General features: G+C 46.0%; 1 protein-coding gene across 12 annotated transcripts in view; it reads left to right on the forward strand.

Annotated features, from left to right (window-relative positions):
* PKHD1 (PKHD1 ciliary IPT domain containing fibrocystin/polyductin) overlaps nucleotides 1-19,337 on the forward strand; it is a 389,637-nt gene that overhangs the window by 77,822 nt on the left and 292,478 nt on the right. For all 12 annotated transcript variants that reach the window (XR_002091425.2, XM_019491318.2, XM_019491321.2 and 9 more), the window contains 5 exons: nucleotides 595-662; nucleotides 4,390-6,015; nucleotides 6,369-6,512; nucleotides 11,726-11,939; nucleotides 16,684-16,834. Coding sequence is in view for 11 of the 12 variants with exons in the window: in XM_019491318.2 (XP_019346863.2) it covers nucleotides 595-662; nucleotides 4,390-6,015; nucleotides 6,369-6,512; nucleotides 11,726-11,939; nucleotides 16,684-16,834 (2,203 nt within the window). In the remaining variant the exon portion in view is untranslated. The remainder of the gene's footprint in view (nucleotides 1-594; nucleotides 663-4,389; nucleotides 6,016-6,368; nucleotides 6,513-11,725; nucleotides 11,940-16,683; nucleotides 16,835-19,337) is intronic.

Raw genomic sequence — 19,337 nt, forward strand, 5'->3', positions numbered from 1 at the left:
TTTCTCCAGGAAGAAAGGAAAATAGCTCACTTTAATAAAAAGGGAAGAAAATATTTGGAGGAGTTAAAATAGTTAAAATGCTTTATTCTGAGATTTTTTTAAAACAAAATATTAATTTTTTCCCCCTTTTTTTCCTGTGCCATTCCAGGAACAAATTTAGCTGTATTACATTTAAACATATTTTTCAAAAGAACAGAAAACATAGCCTGGAAATAGGATGAACTGATCTGTTAGGCCAGAAGGATTGTTCCCCCCCCCCCAACCCCCTTTTTTTTTTCTTTCATTTGACTGCTGAGCCAAACTCTCAAGGATGGGTTGCTGGGAGTGCTTTTTGAAGCAGCGCCATTGGTATGCAGAAAGGAAGGCCTTTATGTTGTATAATGTGACCCTGGCTGGTAGTTATACAGTTGGGCTCTAAGGGGGAAAGAATATTTGTTCCCTGGAATCCTAATAACTTATTAGATGCCACCGGGCAGAGGAGGAGGAGCACGGTAGACATTTTCAGTTCCTATCTGATTAGAAGAGAGGAAATTAAAACACAGGGCATAAAAGGAAAAAGCAGAAGACTAATCCAGCATTGTGCATGTTTTGCAGGGTCGAATCCTTAATCCAGTACATCTCTGAGATCTTCAACATAGAGCCTTGCTGTGGCTCTTTCCTGGGTAAATATCAGGGCATCTGTAACCACTTATGGAGGTCACCAAGGGATCAAGGATATGGTCTCCCCTGCAGGACTAGGCAGGGTGTCCAGTTTCACGTTAGTTTAATTAATGGGGCATTTAAATGCATGACCCCTCATTATGCCCACTTGTACTGACAAGCAGCAGCAGCCTGCTGAGCAGTCTCTGGAAATGTGTGAGTGGTTCGGACTGGCTGGCCAACCCAGGAGCAAGCTGGGTTACTATATATATACGATTGGCTTTTTATATGCATAAGTGGGATGTCGACATTACCTCCTCAGCAAGACCAGGCATGCCACCAAGATACCAGCTCTGTCCATTTGTGAGCATCTGGGCCTATACAAATTGCGGAGTACAATGCTTGAGCTCACACCCTGGCACTGCTCAGGGCTGCTCCAAGCTGTCTGGTCTGCAGACTTGTGGGCACAGACATGCCTAGTGCATGAAAGAGGATGCATTTGTCTTAGTGACATGCTTAGTTTGGCTGAGGAGGTGGTGTGGGCATGCTTGAAGGGTCCCAAGGGCTGAACACGTGCAAATCTTTCAAGATCAGACTTAAGAACCTGACCCAATAAAAGACTTAGTCCCTGGGGAGGGAATCTAGAACCCTGCGAAAAGTGCCTGGACTCCTAATGTGACTCGAGACAGAGTGTGATGCTATAGGCTAGGGATTAGGGCATTCATTTGGGAAGGTGCAGACCTTTCGGACCCTGCTCTCTGGCTGGTTTTGGCGTTTCACAAGAAACAGCCACTGGACAAGCTGCAGTCCAGGGAATCATAGAAAAGAAGGGTTGGAAGGGACCTCGGGACATCATCTAGGCCAAAGCCCTGCTCAAAGCAGGTCTGTCTCCAACTATAACATCCCCAAAGTTTTGTTGAGCAGGGTCTTAAAAACCTCCAAGGATGGAGAGTGCACAAGCTCGCTGGTCAGCCTGTTCCAGTACTTTAGTACCCTCCACATCAGGAAATTCTTCCTAATATCTAACCTCAACTTTCCTTGCTGCAACTTGAGCCCATTGCTCCTTGTTCTGTCATCTGCCCCCACTGAGAACAGTCCAGCTCCATCCTCTTTGGATCCTCCCTTCAGGGAGTTAAAGGATGCTATTAAATCTCTGTCAGCCTTCTCTTCTCCAAACTAAATGGGTGTCTTTACCTGTGCTCCGGAGGTGGGGGTGGAGGTGCTTTAATTGGACCAGTTCTGAGAACCGCTCTAATGAAAGTGCCCTCAGTGTCACATGTGTCAGCATCCCTGTGCTTCGAAGTGGCATCAGAGGCACTTTAACTAAAGCATGTTTGAGAAGCTTTAGTTAAAGCGCCCCCGCGACCATATTGAAGCGTGGGGACATTGAATACATGAGATGCAGCAGTTGCTGCATCCCTAATATTCAATATGTTAATTAGCATGCTCCTGCAGACTTGATTAATCGAGTCTGCTCCGGCACGCTGTCATTACAGTGCATTGGAGCAGTGTCCCTGCATGTCTACAGGTACCCAAAAGCCCAGTTCCCTCAGCCTTTCCTCAGAAGTCGTGTTCATTAGCCCCTTCACCGTTTTTGTTGCCCACCACTGGACTCTCTCCAATTTTTCCACATCCTCTCTGTAGCGGGGGGCCCAAACCTGGACACAGGACTCCAGATGTGGCCTGGAGCAGGACCCAGAACCCAGGACTCCCTTCCCCAAATGAGTGTGAGCTCATCCTAAGTCTGCCATGGTTTCACCTGTAAGCCCTTACCCAAAACACTTACTCTTTTTCTGGGAATAATGATACAGAGGCTTTGTGATGAGTACTCAGCTAATATTTGGCACTCTATAAAGTATGATTGATCAGGTTGATTACATCTCATTAATCAGCTCTGAGACCTGACGTATAATGAAGTCAATCAGTTTGGAAAAGTGAGTCATGCAAAAAAAAACCAAACAAACAAAAAAACCCCATGAGTTGCAGAAGAAATATTTGGGGGCAGAAATTCAAGGTTCAAGAAAAATGTGATTATTTTTAGCTCTGGCAGCTCTCCAGGCAAATTGCAGTTAAAAGTGGATTCAAAGCCCCTCCCTCAAGGTACTTGCAGTCTAGCTAGAGATTGAATGCATGAGTGAAGGTGATGGAGATGCCCCAGAGGCAGCTTGCTAAGCAGGGAATTTGGCCAAACCTTCCTACTTCTGTATTCTTTTTTTCTAGAAGCACCTGGTATTTATTGACCTTGTGGCAAAATATGTTTGAAATCATAAGCAGATCTTTCTAGGAAGACTTGAAGGGTTTCTATTGCTCAGGAGTAACCAATGACTAATCTGTAGGCCATGGCCAAGTCCTTGTAGATCCCACAGTCACTACGAACTGCTGCGTAGCCTGCACTGCTTTGAATCAAGTGGAGGTTGACTGGATCAGGATCGAAAGAAAACTGCATTCTCTATAGAGTCCACCTGTGTCTAAAAGATAAGGGTGCCGGCAATCTTCGTGGTTTTATCCCAGCCATGTGAACGTGGTTCCTTGGTTTCATGGCAGGCTGCCATCAACTGACAATATATGGGCATGTCTTGCTAATGAATCCTTTGCAAACTGAGTAATCAGCACAGCAAAATGAAGATGCAAGTAGATCACATGCTAGCAAACCCATGCAGGGTTAATCTAGCTAGCCTGGGGGCCACTAGGAGTAACGACATGGGAGCATGGGCCATAGCATGTGCTAGCAACTAAAGTATGAACATGGGACTTCTGGGGAGTTTGGTGGGCAACTATTGATCCTATTGGATCATGGTGTATGCATGAGAGGTCACCAGGACCTTTCACATGTATGCCTAGGGAGGAATATGGAGGAGTGGAGGCTGCCCAGACCTTCCACCCCCCATTTAGACCATTGAGACAGAATCCAAAGGCCAGACCGAGTCCAGACGTTCAGTGCCTCGATGGCGTGGTGATATGCATGTCTTGGAGTTGAACCCTGGTCTCCCATGTGGCAAATACTTTGGTTAAGGTATAAGTCATATCTTCCCTCCTAATGTTATGGTAATGGGGCAGTTTCCAAATCAAGACCTTGTTGACCTACTTGCTAAATGTCTTAAGGCAGAGATGTCCAACTGGTGGCCCCACAGCATCAGGAGTTAATTTTGGCAATGAAAGTGTAGCCTTGGTTGTAGAAGGGCTGCGAAGTGGCATTTATCCATGTGACATTAGATTATAACCTCCCATGAGAGTGACTTCATGCCACTCTGCCCTAGAGGCAGGGGGAGCCCGAGGTAAATCCATGCCCCAGGAATATGTAGCTGGAGTGCAAGGATTGGGCAAAATATTACAGGGAAAAATGACTAATTTTGAAGAACCAGCCCTACTTCCTCCTTGAGCGTCTCTGGTCATGCCTGCCGTTGATATTTCAAGTTCTGTGTTGGCTTTCTGTCTGCTTTCCAGTCCTTTTCTGCTTGACACACCCACCCAATCAATGCCCAAGACCTTGCATTTGCAATCCATTCTCCAGGAAACCCCTCCACCTATATAAGTTAGTTGCTGGTTGGCCCAGTAGCAGCCCTCAACCTGAGTGGTGACTTCCATTGATTCTTGCTACTTGAGATCATAAGGGAGCTTAACTGCTGCTGTTTAAACCATCAGCTTTAACAAGGTCTGTGATTGCCTATAGATCCAGGCATGCTTCATGGCAGCCATGGACACCTAAGATACCTTGGCATTAACTGTATGTCTTTTTATCTTTACCCCTAGGGGGAACAATGCTGACCATCTCTGGAACAGGCTTCAGCCCAAACCCAGCTTTAGTTTCAGTCACTATAGACAGGCAAACCTGTGATGTGACCTACTTGATGGAAGAGGCAATTTGGTGCCGGACTCCACCTGCTGCTGGCTTGTCTCATGTACAGTCACAGGACATCTCTGCTCAGGTGCTCGTGTTCATTGGCAGTAGATCAACTACACATACTTCCTCCTTGAGTTTGCAAAGTGGGGACATTACCTTTACTTACCAAAGGGCTTTAACGCCGGGAGTTTCTGCTGTGGAAGTGGAGATGAGGAACGGCAGCCTGCATCTGGGTATACACGGATTAAATGTAACCAACTCACTAGCTAAGCTGGGAGATTCAGCATGTGAGCTCAAGTCTCAACATACCAACAAGTCTACCACATTTTCTCAGTGCTCCTTGCCAATGAATACTCTGGAGCCGGGGATATACCCCATCAGGGTGCTTCAGAAGCAGCTGGGCTATGCCAACCTGACAGCAAGCCTGCAGGACATTAGAGTAACCCCACAGATAAGTACTGTATTTCCTTCACAAGGATCGGCTTGTGGTGGGCTCGTGCTCACCATATCTGGCTTTGCTTTAACCTCCCAGAGAAATTCAGTTCGAGTAAGCCTGGGGGGCAACTACTCATGTGAAATCAAGAGCTCTGTTTACAACATGATCATCTGCACCCTTCTTCCAAGGGATCAGTCTCTGGGTGCCTGGCAGTTGCCTGAGGCATATCCGGTTCTTAACGTCACAGTGACCGTAAATGGGATCAGCAGCATCTGCCTTGCAAACTGTACCCTCCACCTCCTGGAAGAGTGGACCCCGAGCGTGGATGCGGTGACCTGGGAGATCAATGGGACATTCACTGACGTGATGCTCAGTGGACAGAGATTAGTTTGGGCAACAGATAAACCTGTGGTCCGCATGGGTAACCAGGCCCCTTGTCATGTAACCTACTGGAATGAGACCAGCGTCAGGTGCTGGGCAGCCAGTGTTTATGCCGGGGAGCATGCTCTTTCCATGCCCAACAGCCGGCGTGGGCAAGCTTGCTTCAGGACGGGCTCTCGCATTGTTAGCATTGCTCCTTATGTGCTCAGGTTTTACCCCCAACATTTTGGTGGCAACGGCGGAGGCCGTCTCACCATAGAAGGCGCTGCATTTCAAGGAAGAAGCCAGACCTCCGTTATCATTGGGAACCATCTCTGCCTCATTACACATGCCACATATAATGCGATCCAATGCACTGTGCCTCCGGGCCACGGGACCAAGGCTTTATGGCTAGAGGTCAACAGCCTGTCCTATCCCCTGGGAGAAATAAGCTACAGAGAAGAGTTTACCCCAGCTTTCCTTTCCCTTCTGCCTGTGGTGGGTCTCCTTTTAACCGTGAAGGTGTCACGCATTACAGCCGTGGAAAACATGAGGGTGTCTGTTGGCGATTCCCCATGCACCAATGTCAATGGCAATCGTACCACTTTGCAGTGTTTGGCTCCCCAGCTTCCTGCGGGAGAGCATCACATCGTGGGCCATGATCTCCTGAGAGGCTGGGCTTCCTCAAACCTGACGTTCATCTCTCGGCTTGCTGTCACATCTGTACACCACAACTTTGGTAAGTACGGGGATGCGGACTCCTTTCTCCAGATCCTGCAGTGACAGAGGCCTCAATGGCCTGTATTTGTAGCTCGGGGGAGAGAGGAAATCAATTATAAAAACCATCTAGTATACGAAGGTAAGAGAAGTCAGACTAATGGATTTTCCAGGAAGGCATATCCTGGGTGGGATTACACAACCATGGGTCCACCCACTTCCAGGGAACCATAAGGGGAAGCATAAGGTGACCATTTTGACCTGCCCTTCAAACCCCACCTCCTATTTCAAACTATTCAAGCAAACCAACACTGGTTTTATTATCAGCCAGTCCCGAAGCAACATCTCAAATCCCTTTCTCTGTTCGTTGTCAAGGCTGCCTGGGTGGAGGAGCTGTTCACCTGCATGGGACTGGATTCTCTCCAGAAAGCACTTCTGTGGCCATCTGTGACGCTCCCTGTGTAACGCTGGGCCCGGTGACGGCGACTGACTTGAGCTGCCTTGCCCCACGCTTGGACGGTCAGTTAAAGAAACACCTGGCGGGAGAGAGGTGCTCACAGTAACCAAAAAACACCCCTCCCAAAATCTGTCCTTGGATCGAATGCCCTAGATTTGCATTGCCCCGACACAGGGGAGCCAGGGACTCTCGAGAAATGGACATGGAAACAATGCGTGTGTTAAATAGGGGTAGAGCACCTGCAGGGAGGAAACCTAAAATACTTTAGGAATTGCTTATTTGCTTATCTGGGAGCTGTCCTCTAAACACACCGGGCTGGAGGGAGCCTCCTAGGCCATCAAGTTCGGTCCCCCATGTTCAGAGTCATTTTTCAGCCAGAGGACCCTGCAAAATCACCGCTTGAAACCCTCACCCACAATGACAAGACACCAGATCCAAAATGCCAACAATGCCCTATGACAGCAGGGGCCAAATATTTTGGCAGTTGTACCTCAAATGAGCCCCACATCCTCCCCAAGTGCCACTCCAGTACCCTTCCCCTGCCCGATCTGCTTTTCTGATTTCTGTGCCCTGCCCTGTTCTCTCCACCCAAGCTGCTGCTCTGCTTTCTGCTTCCTGCCCTAGGTACCACCATTAGCACACATAGAGGCTTCCTGTGCCACTTGTGGGACTTACACCCCAGGTTGGCCACTCCTGCCCTAGACATGCCATCGGTAGGGACAAAGACACTGCCAATGCTCTGCCACTCAAGGACAGGTTAAAAAAGACTCATTGCTTGAATAGTGGGGTGTGGGAGAGGGTGAAGACTCCTCATTGGAGAGTGGGTGGGATAGAGAGACTATTTTTTAGCTGGCGATGCTAGAAACTAACACTAGATGTCAGCAAGCGATCATCTCAAAAGGTTTCACAGTGGTTTCCTTCAGGGAATTGCGTTAGGCAGATTGCACTAAACCACTGAAGAAATGCTCTCCTTCGGTGCTCTGCTCTTGCTGAATTGAGACAGGCACTCTGTTTCCCAGCATAGCCTGCTGAGAAGGCTAATGCACACCCATACCCACACTGCCCCTTTTCGACATTGCCCTCAAAATAGAGGAGTTCAAATGCAAAATCAACTTGTCCAAGTGATGATTGGTTTTGCTTCGAGGAGAATGATATTTTATATAATAAACTCATTCAGCTTTAGCAGGCAAGAAGATTTTTGTAAAGGGGACACTTACACATAAAGGGAAGTAAAGTAAATCACCTGCGATGCACACCCATCTGCTGTGTGTGTATGGACGCACGTGCCTACACATATACTCACAAAGATACCACACTTTGATTACATTTGTATTTGTCGGTCCCCCTGTTCAGATGATTTTGTAAACTCTCTGGATATGTCCTCATGCCCACAGGCAACTGGTGCCTCCCAAGTCGGTGTCAGCGGTGGGGACGGGGCTGGTGAGCACCCACAGAAACCCCTGCTGGCATCGGTGTTGGGGATGGATTTTCTACAGTTGCAGGATTTATTTTTCCCCCTATAGAAATTCAGATCCATTTTATACAATCAAAATGAAATACTTAAAAATGGTCCTTTTGGTCAAAATCTATGTTTTTGAAAATGAGAAATCAGAAAACAAAAAGCTTAGCCATTGTTATTAAATATTGGTTGTGAAACTTTCTAAAAGAAACAGGTCTTGATTTGGGTTTTTTTGCACTCCCTGCTCCCCAGTTTTTATTTTTTGGTGGGTGTGTGTGTGTGTGTGTTTGTAGGGAGGGAGGGGGTGGGCTTTAACAAACATAATTCCCATAAGCTAACTGCCTCCAAAATCTTTAAAAACCATTTTCAGTGAAAAATAGCTAACAGTGTTCTTAAAGCACTAGTATTCACTTGTTCTTTCATTTGCTATTTTCTCTGTAAATAATCTGCTGATTAGTGCAAAGTCCACTGGTAGATTCTCTTCGGCTCAGGGTAAATGTGAAAAGCCTGCCACTGAGGTTGGGGACAGCCTAGAAATGGGATCAAGTTATGACTGTGAGCACGAAGTACTAGGTATGTGAGCTAGTGACTTCTGAGATACATTTTGCAGCCGGCATAGGGTTTGTAAGGCAAGCGTATTGCAAAATGCCATTATTTGTGGCTGTGGGTTTTACATGAGCTGATATAGTAGGACGAGGTCTTAACAAACAGATGAGTTTGGAGAATAATATATAGTAGGATGAGGTCTTAACAAACAGATGAGTTTGGAGAATAATATGGCAGCAAGAAAGACCAGTGTAATTCAGGTTGTACACACATGCACACACACACACTCCTTGCTTGGTGACTGCATGTGAGATCTTTGTGTCCGAGTTTTGGATGATCCTGCTGGAAGTGGAGCATATTCGCAGAGCAGCAATGCAACCACCGCAAGGATTTAGATTCAGAGTGAAGAATAAAAGAGAGAAAAATGCTGAGTTTGACTGAACAGCTGTGGGGGGGGGGAGGGGAAGGGCAACTCACTTCTTTGAAGAGTGTAAACACCGTGGTAAGAGTTAATCTGATTTAAAGTGGCGTATTATGCGGGCAGTGAAATGAGAGCAAGTGCACAGTTCAAGGCAACATACTGTGCCCACTGAATCCGAGGAGCAGTCATTATGAGTTCAACTCGTGCCTTTATTGGGGGAAGTTCTCTGGTGTGTGCTTCGCAGGTGATCAGAGTCCTAGTCCCGCTGCCCTCGAAATCTATAAATGAAATTAAGAAAGGGACAGAAAAAGAAAGCAAGGTATGCTGAATGCAAAGCAAAAAACTTCCTGACGGGGAGCTCCATTAGGCTGTGGAATAGATGGTGGCAAAACTCTCTCCTGGGAACCTTTAAAACTAGACTGTGCAGAATGAATACCCCATAGGGAACCATTCTTCACAGGCAGAGGTTGGACTCAGTGACCCTAATGGGTCTTTTTTTAACCTCTATCTTCTCGCTCAAGCGTGTATTAACTTTAGGCTCTGCAGTGTATTCCATAACTGGAAGTAGGTAGCCTGAGACGGAGCTTTTTGGGCAGTTGTTTAATAAGGCTGCGGCTGCACTTGGCACGTCTGTAGTTGTTGGTATTGTTTCTGTTCCAGCATTGGTAGATTGACACGGACCCTTGTGCTGGGCACCTCTCAACCCTGGCTGTGTTTTGTCCTAAACACTGAAAATTTAGGTCCATCTCTGTATTGTACCATGATACAAAAAACAGGTTGTTTTCAAAGGAAATTTTTTTCTACGATCACAACCCCCCTCTCACTCCTCCCCAAGAACCCATTTGTTTCTTCCACCAAGCGGCACGTGAGCTTTATTTGGTTTTTCTTTTTTACCTTTGACTTTCTTTTGTTGTTTTATGTATTTATGTGCCCCCCGAGCACAGCACGTGTGCATGTCCCAGCCCTCGGTGCAGCTCTTTGTGAAACGGGGCAATGCTGTTATCCCTAGTTGAGAGGTGAAGAGCTGCAGCCTTGTGAGCTGCCCAGGGTTATACAGGAAGCCTGGGGCAGAGCAGGGAATTGAAACCCAAGTCTTGATTCGTGCTCAGACTGCTTGACCCGCGGCCCTCTCCCTTGCCAATGCCATGCCCTTGGAAGAACGAATCTTGGGTGAAAGTCTTATAAGCCCCATCGTTTTTTAGGAGAAATGTTCAGAGTATGGGATTTTGGCTTTAGTGAAAATATCCTTCAGTTAGATTTTTTCTTTATTACACCTGGAAAGCTACCTCACTCTCCTTCCTCCCTTAGGACATTCACTTACTTGAATACATAAAAGGATTTACTAATGATTACAGCGCTGGGTTGTTCTGTCTATCACCACCTGCGATGATCAGCATGATCTCAACGTCACTTTATGCTTATGTCTCTATGAGCCCTGTCTTCCTTTCTCCTCTTGGTTTATCATGAGCTGCTGAGATCTCCGGGATAGGGACTGTCATTACATTATGTGTTTCAAGAGACTTTAGAGCGATTGAGTCTTAATTAGAACTGGATTTTCCATTCTGCAGATTATTTTAAGATTTTGGACCTCAGGAGATCATCTAGTCCAACCCCAGGCTCATAAAACAAAGTTTCTTCTCATGCAACCTTTCCTTTAAATGACCGGCCATATAAACCATAACAAAACTACTTGAAGAATAAAATTGAACCCTCTTGAGTTTCTTTTAGATCTCAACCCTCCAAAATCTGCTCTTGTTCTCCTAAAGGGAGCTGGTGATGTCAAATGGACCTGGGATGCAGTTTCAGGTCTGGGATGCCGCTTTGAACCTATTTTTGTTGAAAGTCAAAACTTCCAGGTAAAAGCTTCCCAGTCACCTAGTGCTTTCCAGCCCAATGACTCCACTCATCCTGGGGCTACACTGACATCTTTAGAAAAGGAGCGGATAATTTCACGAGCCCCCTTTATCCATTCAGCCTCCTTTCCACATATTGAACAGGACACTGTCTTCGTGGAGCATTGAGCAACGAGGCGTTGAAGGCCATTCCCTTGCAATGAAACAATGCAGCGTATTGTTTTGCTGGGCTGTAGCAGACAGTGCTCCTTCTCCTCTAGCCAGCAATTGTGCCCAGACTTAGCTAATCCCATCCTGCCCTCATCTCGCACAAGGGGTCGTTTTAGTCTAAGGGGATGAGACCATCTGGCTAGTTATTGCACAAGAGGTCGTATATCTTTGCAGGTGCCAAGTGAGTCAAACCCAACCGAAAGAGTTACAAATGGACCCACAAATGGATCCCGAGGGGCGGAGAGTTGGTATTCCTAGTTCAGCGGGGGCAAATCGTTTTGGCAGGCATGCCACAAATTCACCCCATGCCACCCCTGAGTGCCACTTCCCTTCCCCTGCATGATCAACAGCTCTGCTTTTTGCTTCCTGCCTGCGCTCCCTGCCCAATCTGCTACTCTGTTTTTGGCTCCCGGCCCTATCTCCCCCTGTGCTGCCCCCATCCCTCTCTCCTCCGCCGTGTGCCACACACGGGAGCTCCCCATGCCACTTGGGACATGCCTGCCGCAGGTTGGCCACTCCTGTGCTACTGGGAGGCTGGCATATGGGTATTGGTCTAAGGATATAAGCAGACAAGGTAAATCCGATATCTTTTATTAGACCAACTCAAATAGTTGGAAAAATAGTGGGAGACTGGGGAATTCAAAGCCTCGCTGCTAAGGAAGCTGGTAGCCCAGCTAGCATTGACTTCAGTGGTGCAGCATCACAGTCTAATATGCATTAGTGCAAATGCTTATGCAAGTGGATGTCTCTCTCTCTCTCGCTGTTTTTTGTCTCCTGTCTTTGCAGCCTCCTTGGCCATTCTCTGCAGCCTGAAACACTCTTCTGAAGACTGTCAAGAAACTGGGGCCACGTATATTAAATGCGACATCCGTGTTACAGTGGGCACGGACAGTGTGACTGGGCCTGCACCGTACATATATTTATGCGATGATGACATTCTTCCATGGGACCAGACAACTGGTGACTCCTCCCTACCCTATTTTACTGGCCTCTTTTTCAGGTTGGTCGCAGCTCTTTCCCCCTCTTGAGTGGCCATGCTTCTGCTCGCTATGTTTCCGGCGTCATTCATCCCTTTGCAGAATCGAACCCCATCTGATTATAGGCTTAGGGGAAGGTAGGTGTCTGTCCCCCAGGCTGGTGATAGCACAGCGATGGGGCCTGCAGACCACTAGAGAGCTCCGTTGGGTTGTGAAATCCGCTCGGTACACATATCAGAGCATCTCCTCCTTGTCTCTTAAAGTGTTCGAGAGACATTGGAAAATCCATCTAGTAAACAGCCCGCTTTGTTCCTTCTTAGGTTTTAATATTTATCTTCCCATCCAAAGCAACATCTGGTGGATGCCAATGGGGAAAAAGATTAGTCATTATGAAAAACAGAAGGATTCTTCCCCTCCCCCTGCCCTCAGCACATACTTCCCATCTCCAAACAGCCACGAATAAAAGTTGGAGAGAAATCCAGTGGGCTGTAGGTTTACTCAACGAAGGTGCACAGACAAGCAAAGTACCTTTCAGGGCCAAATCATCTGCTGAGATAAATTGGTACCACTGCATTGATTTTAATGGAGCTGTTCCTGTTTACACCTATGGGGAATTCAGCTCTGAAAGGCTGGGGAGGAGGAGGAGGCTTGGTGGAAAGGAACAAACAAAAGAATAAAACTTTCCAATTTGTTCCCCCCCCCCCACCCCGGGTCCTCCTTTCTAAACAAATAGAAAATCAGAGCAGGATCACAATGGGTGGTCCAAGGTTTTCAGGAGACTCGGGGCAAATTCTCAGCTGATGTAAATTAGCATGGTTCAGACAATTTCCGCAGAGCTACCCGGATTTGACGCCGAAGACCTGGCTCTGTCATCTCCTATTGTGAAATACTAATTAATCAATGATTACTGATGCCCTGCGGTGAGAGAAGCAAGCACTCCAGTATGATCTGAGCAAAGAGGGCAAAACTAGAGGCAGTCAAACTTCTTTTTTTTTTTTCTTTCAATGCCAGAAACTGTGTGAAGCTAGCCCGGTTTGAGCTTGCAAAGCTTTGAATCTCCATTTTTCTGCACATCACCGTGACTCTCAGCATCTTTGCTGGAGTCCACTGACTTACATTCATAGAAAGCAGGCATCAGGGAGAAGCGAAGCAAGTTTATTAGGTCAGATCCTGGAGCTATCCTCATATACATCAATTGAGGATATGTCCCGTTGCTTACTTTTTCCTATTTATGCTGCAGGCCCCTTTCTAAACAAAGTGGACGGCACGGACGCTTCAATATTTGACCCATGAAACTCAGCGAGACTGGGAGAGAGGGAGATAAAACGCCTTGGAAATCATCAATCCATCTCCTTACCAAACTAGTTGTTTCCTGTTGCTTTCCCCCACCAGTCTCATAATGCAAACTCCATTATTTCCACTGTGGGGAAACCAGTCCTCGGTCTGAAAGTGCTCCCTCCTTTTTTTTTCCTTTCCCATTTCACCAACTTTGCTGATCCTTTTAATATGCTAAAAATGCCATCTCCCTGCGGTATTTACCCTCTGCTCATATTGGGGATTGTTATAAGAACTGGTCAGGTCTTTTCTGATGAAATGATTTTTCACCAGGAAATTCTGAGTCCTTGAAACTGAAACTAGGGAAGGGATCGGCTCTAATAAATCGCTGTCGGAGTGTGACCCATTTTGATGTTATCCAAACTAATAAAAAAGGATTTGTTTCCAAAAGAGATCTTCATCCTGAAATGTTATGAATTTAATCTAAAAAAATAAAAAGATAAAATAATGCTCAAGATGGGAATTAAATCCTTTGAAATTATTGAATAGATATAAACAAAACTATTACAAAAGTACTGTTTCATGGAATTTCTCAAAATTCAGCTTTTTTCCCCTAGATTCACAAAGAGGAAAAAAAAAATCAAAATCTCAAAACTTTTTTGCAGGATGGGAAAACAGTTTCTTTCCCAGCTCTAATTGTTTGCCTTCCTTTCTGGTCATTCGCCCATGCAGTCTAGTAATGGAGCTTTTCCTGATTTGCTCTGTTGTGACCAGGCATTCAGGACTTATAGGTATTTTATAGATTTCATAGATTTTCAGGGTCAGAAGGGACCTCAACAGGTCATCGAGTCCAACCCCCTGCCCCGTATTAAATGCTTAATTTTAATTCCAACTTCAGTACGAGCAAATGCAAAATACAGTAGTGGTTCCAGTTGGTGGGTCCTAAAATCAGTTGTTCCTTTGCTTCGCTTCTCTACAATCTCCAGTTTGCTAATAACTTTCCAGAGTTTCTGTGCCCAGGAAAAAACTGACAGCTTCAGATGCAGTTCATAGATTCATAAAAGTAGGGTCGGAAGGGACCTTGTAGATGTTAGGGGACTCTACTGACTGGATCCTTTAACTTCAAAGACAACACATTAATTTCCAGGGTCTGATTGCTGTTGTCAGCAGAGAGATCTCCCCTGGTTTCCATGCAAAGCCTATCAGACTGACTCTATTTATAGGAAGATATGGCTATAGCTTGGGCTATAAACATGTGCATGATTTGAAGGATGCAGCATTTCCTTACAGCAGAAAACACATGAAGCAGCTTTGAACGCTACCCACTGAATTACCGTGCAGGACGAGAATAGTTCTCAAAGTGTTGATATCAAAAGCTAGCATAGTTCCCTACGGCTGGCTTTTGATTATTGATACAGTGGAGGGAAAGGTTCATTTAAATATATCAATAAAAACCCACCGTTAAAACGGAACGGATACTTGTGATGGTGTTTTGTTAACTCAGCTGCTTTCTGTCCCGCACCTCCTATTGTGCTAAAAGAGAATGGCAGTAAAACAAACACCCTCTGAAAGCATTGTGAAAACGGCAGCTATTTATTCGTAAAACCGAATAGAGCACTCGGCTTGGTTTGAAAGCTCTAGGTTCATCCATTTGGCAGGTTTCCTCCCCCCAAAAGCTTTAAGGGCCAGATCCTCCAATTAGCTGCCTTCAATGGTACTCAGAGGCACAACTTTCTTAGGTGCTATTGAAAATCCCATTTAGCCTGAGTTTGGAGGTCCTCAAAGACTTTGGATAATCCCATCTCTGCATTTTTAGGTGCCATTTGGAAATCTGTCCTTACCTGCCTGGTTAGAGGAGTGGGACCCATTCAGAGTGGAGTCTGCCTGACTGTAACTCAATGCCTTTTCAGGCTTATAAGTGCACAATCCAGCGTCACAAGTGGCACCGGTTAAATAGGCTTGATTCTCCACTGCCGTCTTACCTTGTTCCACACTGAATCAAATGGTAGCACCCATTTTATACAGGTGTAAATGGCTACAAAGGGTGCGAGGAGGGCAGTGCAGAACTGGGCCCAGGGACCAAGCTGTTTTATCTGTTGCTTGCACAAGTGATAGAAGAAGACTGTCCTTTGCTTTAGACTGAGCTGGTGGCCAGGACCGTTAAGGCAGCAGTTGCTACAGATCTGGCTGGGATGCAATGGGTTTCTGGATAAACAGGGGCTTTTAGTTTCCTAGCATCAGAACTACATTCATACACCAAGCAAATCCATGGGGTTTTGAAGGGAAATGTGTGGGGAGGGGAAGAAATACAAACGGCCTTCATAATAAATACAAACGGGCATTATATATCACGGGCTTGATACAAATCATGCTGAGTTAAATTGGAAAGTGTCCCATTGACATCAAGGATATAGCTTGTAGCCCGGTTGGTCTAAGGACATCGTCCAGACAGGGTTCTTTGGGTAACTCTGATACCTTTTATTAGACCAACTCCAATAGTTGGAAAAATTCTTCTTTGCAAGCTCGCAGGTATTTTCAGGTATTTATGCCTGCAAGCTTGCAAAGAAGCATTTTTTCCCCAATGATTTGAGTTGGACTAATAAAAGATATCAAATTTACCCAGAGAACCTTGTCTGCCATTGATTTCAAGGGACTTTGGGTTACACCCCTACAGCTCCCGCTACTAAAAGGCTAACAAAGTGAGCAGCTGTCAGCAGCAGCACCCTGCAAGAGCACCTCTTCCTAATACCTCTTCTGTTACTTCTGCTCTCTATGTGAGAGGAGCCTTTACAGCTTAGAGCGAGTGTCTGCTAGTATAACTGGCACATATATCGAATCTGCTTAGTCTGGGCTGTTAAGTAAGTTTAATTAATTTACTAAGTTAATGTTCCAATGCCAGCAACAAAGCATCATTGCAATCAGCTGGGTAGCAGGAATTGGAACCCTTAAATGAGCTCATTTTTTCACAGTTGGAATTAGGGACCAGTTAGCCAGTTGTGTGGGTTTTCCAATTTCTCCGCGTGCCCTAAGGGAGTTGCAAGTTATTCATTTCCCATTGCTAAGTGTGAATAAGAGAGGAGAAGGGGAAAAAGGGAAAGGAAAAAAAAAAACAACCCAAGAAACCCCACTCAGGGTGTGCGTCCATCTTAGACTCTAGACACGGCTATTCCCTAGTCATTGTCTGCCCTGTTTTCCCCCGTCTTCATCCAGGAACAGCATTTGCTGCCCATTTGTAACAGTTTGGGGAAGCAGAACGGCATCACTGAGAGATATTTACTGCATGTATTTTCATCGGGAGTGTTTGCAGATAAAGGGAGGAAAAACAAATAAACAATACAAGAATGGAAACAAAATTACCGAAATTTGCAAAGTTTGACAAATGGTGGCCAGGAGTTGCCACAAGCTAATGGCTCGCAATGATTAATAAGAGTAAAAATAATTGCATTTCATTAAGATTGATGACACCCCATTTAACCTCCCTTCTCGTTTCAGCCCTAAAGTGGAAAGAGATGAAGTTCTCATCTATAATAGCTCCTGTAACATTACCATGGAAACTGAGGCAGAGATGGAGTGTGAGGGAGCTAATCAGCCAATTACCGCCGAGATTACTGAGATACGGAAAAGCTGGGGCCAGAACACTCAGGTATAATCAAATCTTTTTTACAGACTGATTCAAACAGCTTAAAATTAAATTTGTAATATTGTGTACATTTAAAGGGTGGGGGGGGAAAACAATTTGGGCTGAGCAGCAGTAATCTATAATATTAAATGCTCTCCAACTTTGAATAGCGGTTCGAATTCACAGCTGCTGAATTAATGGTTAACTATGGCTAATCGTATATTTTATCAAATAGAAATGAAGGCTGCCGCATTTGCTTTAACTTCCTTCAGAGTTTATGCATTTTCCTCCCCCGCACCACCACCCAAACTCCCTTTTTATGTACAAATGCTAGTTCTATTCCAAAGCACCATTTCTTTATATCTATCCCCTCGATCAAAGAGGCTGCTTGCGAGACCAGGAGTTTTAAGTCACCTTGTGAGAGTACATGCAGCACTAGTTTTATTTGAAAGAGTCTGACTCTGGATGTGTTTGCTCGTTGTACATAAAATAGGACTGCGATGGTGTAAGGGAGAGACGGGCAGAACGCGTGCGCCTATGCATGTGTGATAATCCAGCAACGGCATTTGTTTCCCACTGAACAGCTTGTAAAAAACTTGATCTCAGAATTGCAGTTGCAAACTTGCGATGATCTCCCTTCAAAGCATCTCAGCTGCAGCCGAGCTCAGCTCCGCACATGAAATGAAGTCTCGCTGGCACAGCGGTAGTGAAAGTGGGGTAGAAGATTTAGCGGACATAAAACATTTCTTTGACCCCGCTGTCACGCCAAAGGTTACTTGCTCATAATCTCCGAAACAGACTGCGTGGGAGTGCCGAGGTATCCGACTGTTATTAGAAGCTGCTATCCTCGTGGATGTGGGGAATGCTTCGACATCCAAGTGTCTTCAACTGTCTGGGGCTGATCCTCTCCTCCCGAGCACTGCTGTAATTCAGGAGTAACTCTTTTGAAGCTGGTGGCATTATTGCTGTGCTAAACCGGCATGAGAGAAGTCAAATGCCTAACCCCGCTCAGCAGAATCAGTTCTGCCCTTTCTTTTGGTGAAGTCGATAATCTGATTATCAGACAATCTACTTAGCACTGATGAGACCTAGAAAACTCCAGGCCTGTGCTTGCTCTTCTGTTGATCTTAAAATGATCTTAAAAAGATTTCACGGGAATTGTTAAGCGTGTTGTCCTAGGCTGCAATTTTCCCACCTGCAGTGGACCACTTCAGAGATGCGCTCCATCTCAGCAGTAGGTGCAGCAATCCCAGACCTGGCTATCTCCTGGCCCAGCAATCCCTTTCTGTTTTAAAGCACCAGACAGAAGTCTTTACTCTGTCAGCCCTTCTGCTTTTGGTGTAGAGCTGCCCTGGTTCCTCCTGAATGAATGAAACATGTTGCAGCCGATGTGCAATCACTTCTCTTTAAGATATTGTTTAATTGGGTTGTTTCTAGAGCCCACAACCCTGGCTTCTCGCAGGCTAAATGGAACATTTGTTTCCCTGCCAGTGCGGCCCGCTTGCACATTTCCTGGCTTCCTCTCCTTTTCTAGGAGCCCCTGTTCATGTATTTCCTTTGTTAATCAGCATCGGTGGCTGGGCTATCAGGAGTGTGCATAGCTAAGGGGAGACGTTTTAGTTAAACGTTGCAGCGGGGCCAAAAGAGAGATCTCTTCAGGCCAAAATGTGGCCGCTTTTATTCTATTTCCCCCCAAATGAAATGCTCGGAGTATTCCCAACAGCCCCATAAAGTGCCGGTTGTGGCGTCTGTGAGCTCCCGCCTGCTACTGGCAGGAATCGGCTGCATTTCAGAAATCCTGCAGTCCTAGTGAGGAGATTGTATGCTAGCTTGAGTACTGGAAGTCTGTGCTTTTTGGGATGGTGAGTGACCTGAGTTGTGTCTCCGCTGGAAGCTGTGCTGCGCAGCACAGTGAAAACCTATTCAAACCCTTGGGGACTTCAGAAAACTTAGGGGAAGGGAAAGGGGGCTGTGCAAAACTAGGGAGGCTTTTGGCTTTGCAAAGCCTCATCGTTTGGGTTTTGGTTCTGCTTAATGAAACCACAGGCCATCTGGAATCAGGCCTCTGTTATGCCCCAAATCGGGAGGGGCTGTGGGGGTGACTGGGTGGGGAATTCAGATAAATGGTTTCAATTTGGGTCCCTTCCTAGCTGACAGCACCCTGGTAAGATTTATGGGTCAGCGCAGCATATGCATGCTTCACTGTAGAGGTTTAAATCATGTCGTGTGAACTAGCCTTACCTTTCCATTGGAAATAATGGTCCCCAGCGTCAGTACCAGACAGTGGAAAGTATTATTAGCATCCTGCGCATAGGGATAAAGGAACTATTAGCAAGCAGCCGAGCTGCTGTGGAAGTCATGGGATGCCATCACTTCTACACTAACACCTTGCACTTGTATCACCCTTTTCATCGAAGGTCCCCAAAGCGCTGCACGGATGTGTGCCCTGATCCTCAGCTGCTGTCAGTTGATGTAGCTCCATAGGGCTGTAGCCCGACTGATATGCTCCAGCTCAGTGTCGGGTGGG

Source organism: Alligator mississippiensis, chromosome 1 (genome assembly GCF_030867095.1).
Source record: "Alligator mississippiensis isolate rAllMis1 chromosome 1, rAllMis1, whole genome shotgun sequence".
Classification (NCBI taxonomy): Eukaryota; Metazoa; Chordata; order Crocodylia; family Alligatoridae; genus Alligator; species Alligator mississippiensis.